Source organism: Caenorhabditis remanei, chromosome II, assembly GCF_010183535.1.
Source record: "Caenorhabditis remanei strain PX506 chromosome II, whole genome shotgun sequence".
Taxonomy (NCBI): Eukaryota; Metazoa; Nematoda; class Chromadorea; order Rhabditida; family Rhabditidae; genus Caenorhabditis; species Caenorhabditis remanei.
In genome coordinates, this window is record NC_071329.1 from 2,590,893 (window position 1) to 2,601,086 (window position 10,194).

General features: G+C 36.9%; 3 protein-coding genes across 3 annotated transcripts; all 3 read left to right on the forward strand.

Annotated features, from left to right (window-relative positions):
- Nucleotides 1-302: 302 nt before the first annotated feature.
- On the forward strand, nt 303-1,285 carry GCK72_004092 (uncharacterized protein; the record flags this gene model as incomplete). The annotated part of the gene is made up of 3 exons (XM_053724458.1): nt 303-400; nt 466-796; nt 857-1,285. 3 exons carry the CDS (start codon nt 303-305, stop codon nt 1,283-1,285), a joined length of 858 nt encoding a protein of 285 aa, XP_053588652.1.
- Nucleotides 1,286-5,465: 4,180 nt separating this feature from the next.
- On the forward strand, nt 5,466-6,584 carry GCK72_004093 (uncharacterized protein; the record flags this gene model as incomplete). The annotated part of the gene is made up of 3 exons (XM_053724459.1): nt 5,466-5,560; nt 5,686-6,031; nt 6,156-6,584. The coding sequence occupies 3 exons, from the start codon at nt 5,466-5,468 to the stop codon at nt 6,582-6,584; spliced, it is 870 nt and encodes a 289-aa protein (XP_053588653.1).
- A 2,239-nt stretch (nt 6,585-8,823) lies between these two features.
- Nucleotides 8,824-9,893, forward strand: GCK72_004094 (uncharacterized protein; the record flags this gene model as incomplete). Its single annotated transcript, XM_053724460.1, has 3 exons — nt 8,824-8,918; nt 8,991-9,345; nt 9,465-9,893. 3 exons carry the CDS (start codon nt 8,824-8,826, stop codon nt 9,891-9,893), a joined length of 879 nt encoding a protein of 292 aa, XP_053588654.1.
- Between the last annotated feature and the right edge of the window lie 301 nt (nt 9,894-10,194).

The window sequence follows — 10,194 nt, forward strand, 5'->3', positions numbered from 1 at the left end:
CCGGGCCGGGCCGGGCCGGCCCGGCGGGCCAGCCCGGAATTTTGCAAGTATGCTTTAAACTAACGGAAAAACATATTTATTGCCACGAGTACGGTACGCAAGTCCGCAAACACTCTGCGTACTTTCTCGCCTACCGTAGTTGGATGAAAATACGTGGGTTCCTTTCTTGTTTTGTGAAAGTAATTCCAGCAAAACGCACAGATTTTCGATCTTTCAATTTGTTTTCAACCTTTTAAAAAATGTTCGCGATTAAATTATTTCAAATAGTTTTAGTGAGAAAAATTGCAGAAAAGTCATCGAAAATGTCGAATGGCGCAATCGAGTACAAAAGTGGTACACATGAATTCAATGGATGCGACACCAATGTTTCAGAGACAAGTGTCAAAAATGGTGTTACATGGTAAGTAATCATAAATATTTGCCACAAAAAAACATTTGATTTAAAGTCAGTTATATATTTTATAGTGTTTGGAGTGGAACACTGGACAATTACTGTTATATCGATTTCACATGGAAATTCGACTGGAGTGAACTCAAAAGTCAGGGAGTCGACGAGCTCACTGGACACATTACTGTCTCGTCAGATTACAATCACTTCACTGCAACGAAAATAGATGTAAAAATTACGGAAAATAACCAAGAAATAACAGAACAAGTCGGAGGCGATTATGTTTTCGATGATGTTTTCTACGAGTATTCTCTCATCCCTCACTACGAAATCTCATCATACGGTGAGATGTTTGCACCGTCCGATCAAAATGATGCGATTATGCTTGTCGACGGAAAGAAGCTTCATGTTAGCAAAGCGGCGAGTGCATTTTCTCGTAAAATATAGATCATTTTTCGAAAATTTCAGTTTCTCTCGTACCACTCCGAGTATTTCCGCGCTCTTTTCTCATCGAATTTCAAAGAAGGACAAATGGATGAAATTCCTATCGGAGACGTCTCTTACGAAGATTTCGCTCTTCTCCTCAGCACTTTCCACCCGGATCCAGTGTTCGTAACCGATGCAATTGTCGAGAAACTTCTGGAATTGGCTCGCCGCTTTCTGGTTCCTTCCGTCATAAAAGTCACCGAATATTATCTTATAAACTGGTCCAATATTGAAAATGAAAAGATGTTGTGGTTGGCTGACGAATATGGAATGTCGAAACTTCTCGAGAAGTCGATTCGTAAAATAACTACAGTAGAAAACGCGAAGAAATTGAAGAAATCGGAGAATTATGACCAATTATCGGATAAGACAAAGGCGAAAGTGTTCGATTGTCTCTTGGATTCCATTTGATTTAAAAAATTTCACAGTTTTGTTTCTTATCACTTTGTTGGTTAAAAATTTTGTTAAATTTTGGTTGAGAAATGAATTTCCTGTTCTGTTATTCTTGTTTTGAACATACTTCATGGTCAAAATCCTCAATATTTTCATGGTTTCAGCGCATTCGTGCAGCAGGTCAAAGAGAATGGAGAATTTAAAGATCAGCCGGATTTTAAGTAAATATTGAAAACTTTTAATACTATTTTCAAGTTTTTTTTGTTAACTACGGTACGCAAGTCCGCAAACACTCTGCGTACTTTCTCGTCAACCGTAGTTGGATGAAAATACGTGGGTTTTTTCGCATTTTTGAACGAGATCTCAGCGGCATGCATTTTTCATCTCACTCTTTTCTATCTTTGAAACACTGTTCTCACCAAATTTTCCAACTTTTAGCAGTTGATGAATTTTCAGCAAATTTGGCGAAAATGTCGAGGGGAGCGATCGAGCACAGAAGTTTTAATCAGCAACTCACAAAAGGCAAACATTTTTTCGACTCAAGTGTCAAAAATGGTATCGAATGGTAAGTCGATCTGTTCTTTTGAAAAACTATCAATTATGTTCGATATTAACCTTTCAGTGTGTGGAAAGGAACAATGCACAACTCCTACAAATCCGCTTTCACGTGGGAATTCGATTGGAATGAGCTCGAAAATCAAGAAGAGGATGAGCTCAAAATTGATAAAATAACTGGTCACATCATTCTCAAATCAGAGAAGAATTCGTTCGCTCCGGTTAAAATCGAAGTGAATTTGACAACAGATAACCAAATGATCGCAAAACAAGTCGGAGGTTGTTACACTTCAGATATTGTTAACTACGAATATTCTCTCACTCCACATTACACTCCGATTGAGAAACCGTCATACGATGAGATGTTTGCTCCATCTGACCAAAATGATGCAATTCTGGTTGTCGGCGGAAAGAAGCTTCATGTTAGTAAAGCGGTGAGTTGTTTATTTTCTCGTAAAATATCGATTAATTTTCCAATTTTTTCAGTTTCTCTCCTACCATTCCGAATATTTCCGCGCACTTTTCTCTTCGAATTTCAAAGAAGGACAAATGGATGAAATTCCGATCGGAGACGTCTCTTACGAAGATTTCGCTCTTCTTCTCAGCAATTTCTACCCAAATCCATCATTCCCAACTGACAAGACTGTCGAAAAACTTCTGGAACTAGCTCGTCGTTTTCTGCTGTCTTCAGTCATAGGCATTTCTGAAAATCATCTTTTGAACAGTTCAAAATTCAATAGTGAGAAGCTGATATGGTTGGCTGACGAGTATGTGATGCCGAAACTTCTCGAGAAGTGTATTCGTGTACTGAATACCGTGGAGAAAGCAAATAAATTGAAGAAATCGGAGGCATATGAACAATTGTCGGACAAGACCAAATTGAAAATTGTCGACCGAATTTTAAAATTGTCCCATATTTGAAATATAATTGTTCTGTTATTTTTTTATGATTTGTTGTTTTGTTGTTAAATTAAATGTTGTTACTTTCTTTTGTCATTGTTTCCCAACTTGTCAGTATTCTTCATTGTGAAGAAATCTTTAATATTTCATATTTCTTCGCAGCTATTTCAGTATTTTTCAGAAGAAAATTTGTCTGAACTTAGCGGAATTTCTCTTTAAATTACTGAATATTCTGAAAACAATGAAGAAATTTTTGAAGTGAGTACGGTACGCAAGTCCGCAAACACTCTGCGTACTTTAGTGTCTACCGTAGTTGCATGAAAAAACACGTGAAATTTATATTTGGTTTGTAAATGGTAATTCCAGCGAAACGAACGCACACATACTTGCTGCTTCCCGTATTGTTTCCAGCCGCTAGTAAAGTTTCGCAGAAATTTGTTTAATGAATTCTCCAAATGCTAGTCGTTTAATAAGAAAAATTGCAGAAAACTCATCGAAAATGACTGAAGAGGGTTTTGAACACGAAAGTGGTTGTTTTCGAGTTCAATCAAACAGCAGCCTTTTAGAGACGAGTAGCAAGAAGGGAATTACATGGTAAGTCGAACTTTTTGTGTATGAAAAAGAACTAGTAATTGAAATTGAATTGTATTCAACATTTACCTTACAGTGACTGGAGCGGAACAGTTGCCAACAGTCAAATGAATTTCACATGGAAATTCGATTGGAATGAACTCAAAAGTCAAGGAGTCGATGAGCTCAGTGGACACATTACTGTCTTGTCAAAAAACAATTGGTTCAATGCAGTGAGAATCTATGTTGAACTGTCTGAAAATAATCAACTCATTACACATCAAATTCCATCCCCACATAATTATGACGAGGTCCGTTACGTGTATTCACTCACTTCCCATTATGCTCCTGTTACTGAAAAGAGAGATTACGAAGAGATGTTTCTGCCATCCGATCAGAATGACACGATTCTGGTTGTTGAAGGAAAGAAGCTTCATGTTAGTAAAGCGGTGAGTTCTTTAAAAAAAAATATCGATTAATTTTTGAAATTTTCAGTTTCTCTCATACCATTCTGAATATTTCCGCGCTCTTTTCTCATCGAATTTCAAAGAACGACAAATGGATGAAATTCCAATCGGAGAAGTTTCTTACGAAGATTTCGTTCTTCTTCTCAGCAGTTTCTACCCAAATCCAGTTTTCCCAAATGACGAAACTGTCGAGAAACTTCTGGAATTGGCGCGTCGTTTTCTGGTTTCTTCAGTTATCAACATCACCGAATATCATCTTCTGAATAACTCGAAAATCAATAGTGAGAAGATGTTGTGGATGGCTGATGAGTATGTGATGCCAAAACTTCTCGAGAAGTGTATTCGTGAACTGAATTCTATGGAGAAAGCACAGAAGCTGGAAAAATCTCCGGAATATGAGAAATTGTCGGATAGTGCCAAAGCGAAAGTGCTCAATCGTCTCATTAAAATGATTTAATTTTCCAATTTTTTTTGTTATGATGTCCATCCAACTTACTTGCAATGTGTTACCGTTACATTTTTTTGTTGAATTAAATTTTGTTACTTTTCTTCTTTTCCTGGTTCTGAACGTGTCAGTATTCTTCATAGCGAAGGAATCTCCAATATTTATTTTTCGTTATTCTAGATAAACAATTTTCAGAAAATTTTGCAGTGATGGGGGACGTCATCAAGTACAAAAGTGGCCATTTCTACATCGGTCGTTCCTGTGATGCTTTGGAGACAAGTGTGAATAATGGAATTAAATGGCGAGTCCTTGTTTTATTTATAACATTGTCAAAAATCAGGCTAGGCTTATTTTTTGAGATCTTTCGAAATTTCCTAGTAAAAGTGCTTAAATTATCATACATAATCACCTTTTGATTGAATTAAAAATTCCTTAAGAAAGCTGTTTTATTGGAGAAATTTAAATTTTTTGTGATCACTAGACGGCAAAAAAGGCAAATAACTATTTTCCTGCAAAAATAAGCCGAATTCAGGTATTAAGCTCCGAAAATTTTGATACTGATACAGGTATGTGCCCGGGTGGCGTTGAGCGCCTCGCATTTTCAGCCGAAATTTGAAAATGCGACGAGAAAGAGTGTGCGAAATGGAGAGACGCAGACACACTCTCTCTCGTCGCATTTTCGCCCATTTTGAATTCTTTCAGCGCCCAAAGCGCCTCCATAGGCACATCCCTGTACTGATAACAAGGTAGTGATAACAATTTTTGAAGACGGTACGGTACGCAAGTTCGCAAACACTCTGCGTTGCTTGATAATGCTCACTTTAATTTTAATACATTTTTCAGCTAAAAGTTTTGATTGTTTGGTTTCCAAATAGTTTTCTCTCGTTAACATCGGTTTGCGATCATTTGGATACATCTACCGTAGTTGCATGACAAATACGTGGATTTTTTCACATATTGCTCACTTCATTTTTAATAGAAATTTCAGCGAAAAGCAGTTTCTTTTCAGCTTTTTCATCCGTTTTAATATTTATATCTTGGCAATCTACTTTTTCTTATTACAAACAAGAAAAACGATCTAAGTTGTTGTCGCTGTCACAGATTTTTCATTTTTCGCAGTTGATCTTGCTCATTCTTTTTTCGATCGCAAAAACTGAAAAACTGCTATTGTAACAAAATCAACGTTTTTCTAGTTTTTAATCATTCAAGCTCATAAAAAAAACTAACTTTAACTAAGAAAATTGCAGGAAAATTATCATAAATGCTGGGCGACACAATCGAGTATCAAAGCGACAATTTTTCTGTCAGCACCGGCACAAATGTTTTGGAGACGAAGACCCATAATGGAATCACATGGTAAATCATATTTTTCCTCAACAATGGAAAGATTAGAACAAAATAATCAGACTTGTAAAAAATCGGGCCGGCCCGGCCCGTGACAAGTCTGAAAATAGTGATTGGAAGGACTCTTTTTTTTTCAGTGTCTGGAGCGGAAAGTTCACCAACTATCAAATTAATTTCTCATGGAAATTCGATTGGAATAATTTCAAAAACGAAGGAGTCGATGAGATCACTGGACACATCACAGTCTACTCTGTGAATAATTACTTCACCGCAAAACAAATTGATGTTAATATCACAGAAGACAACCAAGTGATCACACATCAATTTGCACACAGTTATAACTCCGATACTTGTTACTTTCAATATTCTCTCATTCCTTACTACCCTCCAATTCCTGTGAATTACGACAAGATGTTTCAGCCTTCCGACAAGAACGATGCGATTCTGATTGTCGACGGAAAAAAGCTTCATGTTAGCAAAGCGGTGAGTTTATATTTCCATATTGTTTTTAACTTTTGCTATTTTTCTTGATTTTTAGTAGAATTTATGAAAACTCGATTTTTCTATCAGCTATTATGACGAATTTTCTAAAAATTACATTTTCCAGTTCCTTTCCTACCACTCCGAATACTTCAGCGCTCTCTTCTCATCGAATTTCAAAGAAGGACAAATGGATGAAATTCCGATCGGAGAAGTCTCTTACGAAGATTTTGCTCAACTTCTCAGCACTTTTTACCCAAATCCAGTGTTCCCTTGTGACAAAACTGTAGAGAAGCTGTTGGAAATGGCCAGTCGTTTCATGGTTTCTTCAGTTATCAACATCATTGAATATCATCTTCTAAACAATTCTAAAATTAATAGTGAGAAGATGTTGTGGATGGCTGACCAGTTTGTGATGCCAAACCTTCTGGAGAAGTGTATTCGTGGACTGAATACCGTGGAGAAAGCGAAGAAATTGGATCAATCTCCGGAATACAAGAAGCTGTCAGATAATGCCAAAGCTAAAGCTCTCGATCGTCTTATCAAATTGTTCTAATTCTCTAATACTTTACTTTTTATGACTCGCGGAATTAAATCTTGTTTTCGACAGTTCCCTTGATAAATAATTTTTTTCAGAAAAAAATTGTCAGAAATGAGCTGAAATTCTGTATCTCTGAACGCCCTGAAAAAGATGACGAATCTCAAAGTGAACAAGGTACGCATGCCCGCAAACGCTCTGGCTCCGGGACATTTCGCCACCAAAACAGGGGTGTGCGGACAGGAAAATTTCGGAATTTCGGACACTAAAAAATGTCCGAGTTTCAAAATTTCGGAATTTCGGAATCTCGGAATTGTCCGAATTTCAAATTTTCGGATTTTCGGAATTTCGGAATTTCGGAATTGTCCGAATTTCGGATTTTCGGACTTTCGGAATGTCGGAATATTCCGATTTTCGGACTTTCGTCATTTTTTTTCAACAGATTGTCCCATTTACCCATATCGAATGCTGAAAACCGTTTTATTGTTAAAAAAACACTGCGAAAAGACGAAAATTTTAAAAAAAAAAAACCGCTTGAAAACTGCGGAAAAAAATCTGTTCCAGACCCGTCATGAAAAGTGCGCAAGCGCCTTTAATACAGTACTTTCTCTTCCATTCCGAATTTTTTTCGGAACGTTCCGATCGGAATTCCATTCCGAAATTTTTTTTTCGGAATATTCCGATCGGAATTTCATTCCGAAATTATTTTTTCGGAATATTCCGATCGGAATTCCGTTCCGAAAATGAGCCGATTTTCGGAATTTTTCGGAATTCCGAATTCCGTTCCGCACACCCCTGCACCAAAAATTGGAGAATTTCCAAAACTTAATAGGGAAAAAAACATACCACTAGTACGCTTTCATTAGGCTAATTAAAATGATGTGCTTTTTTCCCTATAAAGCTTTGGAATAGCGCTCGAAATGGGACGAGTTGGGAAGTCCCGGATTGTCATAAAACGGTTAATAATCAACGTATATTTTTGAAACTTTGGGAATCGCGTCCCCAGCTATGTCTTCAGATTCTGTGAAAGTTCCATTATTTTCCGACAAAAACTGACAGTTTTCCAAAATTCCCGGAAAAAAGTGGGACGTCCCATTTTGAGCGCTACTTTGGAAATTCTCCAATTTTTGGTGGCGATATGTCCCGGAGCCAACGCTCTGCGTATTTTCCATCTACCGTAGTTGACTGAAAAACACGTGGATTTCTTGAATTATTCATACTTGTCAAATGAGGGGCCGGACCCGGCCCCTCTTTTTAGGAATATGGGATTTTTGAGAAAATGTTCAAATTTTTTTCCAAAAATTCAATTTTTCATGGGGGAAAAATTTTCTAATTTACTCGTTTTTATACTTTTTTTCATGATTTTTTAGTATATTTTTCGAAAGATTGACTAAATTTTTCAGCGAGACGCCTTCGGCAATAAAAAACTTGAAGGTATAATAAGGTCAAATCTGATTTTTTCCCAGAATAATCTGTGTGTTTTCGTGAGTTCATTTCCCTATCGAAAGAATATAAAAATTCGGTCGAAACCCCGCTGAGATCGAGCGACGAAACAGTTTGGGCATTTCTGCAGCCGTAGAAGAAAACAATAAAAAAATGCGAAAATAAAATTTTCATACTTTCAAGTTAAGTTTCTTTTTCGTTTTTTCCGGCAAATGAATCGAGGGAAAAAACGTTTTTTCCGGACGTGAATAACCCCATAAGGGGCCGGGCCGGAAGTTTTGAAAAAAAGCTCGGCTCGGCTCGGCCCGGCCCCTGCCAAGTATGCTATTTACAAATCGCTGAACATTTTGAAAATGATGACAAAATATTGAAGTGAGTACGCACGGTGATTTTTTCGGTACCACCTCCTTTCATTCTAATGAGTTTTTCTCGAAAATGGCTGAAAATTTTTGAAAAATTCTTTTTAACTGCTATAGATCCTCCAGTTACCTCGGATAATTATAGAACATTTTGGGTAAATTTAAAGCAATTTTCGAGAAAAACTCGCTAGAATGAAAGGAGGTGGTACCGAAAAAATCAACGTGAGTACGGTACGCAAGTCCGCAAACACTCTGCATACTTTGGCGCCTACCGTAGTTGCATTAAAAATACGTGGATTTCGCTTATTTCTCTCTTCCTTTTTCAACAGAATTTCCAGCGAAAATACGCGTTTTTTTCAGTTTTTCACTTCTTGAATCTTTCGGTCTGCTTATTCTCGAAAATACTTCGAGTTTAATCAATTTTAATCGATAAACTTTCAGAAAAACTATCGAAAATGGCGTGTGGAGCGATCGAGTACAAAAGTGGTGAGCGTCATGTCAGTGCCTACACCGATGTTTTGGAGACAAAAACGAATGGTGGAATTACATGGTAAGTTAAATAAATTTTTTGAGGAAAAAAAAATCAATTCGGATTGAATTATATTCGACATTTATTTTATAGTGTCTGGAGCGGAAAAGTAAATGACTCTTGGCGATTCGATTTCAAATGGAAATTTGATTGGGACGAGCTCAAAAATCAAGGAGTCGATGAGATCACTGGATACATCACAGTTTACTCTGTGAATACTAACTTCAACGCAGAGATGATTGCAATCAAAATCACAGAAGACAACCAAGTGATCTCACAGCTGATTGGACCCGATTATACTCCCGATACTTGCTACTATGCATATTCTCTCGTTCCTCACTACGCTCCAGCTCCTGAGAAGCCAGATTACGACAACTTGTTTCTGCCTTCCGATAAAAACGATACTATTCTGGTTGCTGAAGGAAAGAAGCTTCATGTCAGCAAAGCGGTGAGTTCATATTTGCAAGTTGTTATTAGCTTTTATTCATTTCTTCTTTTTTAGAATCAATGAAAACACGATTTTTCATCAGCTATTGTAAAAAACTTTCTAAAAATTGCATTTTCCAGTTCCTCTCATATCACTCGGACTTCTTCTCCGGACTCTTCTCATCGAATTTCAAAGAAGGACAAATGGATGAAATTCCGATTGAAGATGTCTCTTACGAAGATTTCGCTCTACTCCTCAGCAATTTCTACCCAAATCCAGTGTTCCCGAATGATAGTACTGTCGAGAAAATTCTGGAAATGGCCAGTCGTTTCATGGTTTCTTCAGTTATCAACATCATTGAATATCATCTTCTAAACAATTCTAAAATTAATAGTGAGAAGATGTTGTGGATGGCTGATGAGTATATTATGCCCAACCTTCTGGAGAAGTGTATTCGTTCACTTAATACAGTGGAGAAAGCGAAGAAATTGGATCAATCTCCGGAATACAAGAAGTTGTCGGATAGTGCCAAAGCGAAAGCTCTCGATCGTATCATGAAATTGATATAATTCTCTAATTTTTTGTTTCCTCTTGTTATTATTTTGCTTTTATGCAAAGCCTAATTGTTGTTAAATTGTTGAATTAAGTTTTGTTTTTGTTTGGCAGTTTATTCCCCATCAATTTTAGAAAATAATTGGTTAGAAATAACCTCAAATACTACTTTGCAAAGTTCTGAAAAAGAGCTCTGAAAATATGGACAACTTGAAAATAATGACTAATTTTGGAAGTGGGTACGGTATGCAAGTCCGCAAACACTCTGCGTACTTTCTCGTCTACCGTAGTTGACTGAAAAATACGTGGATTTGTTTT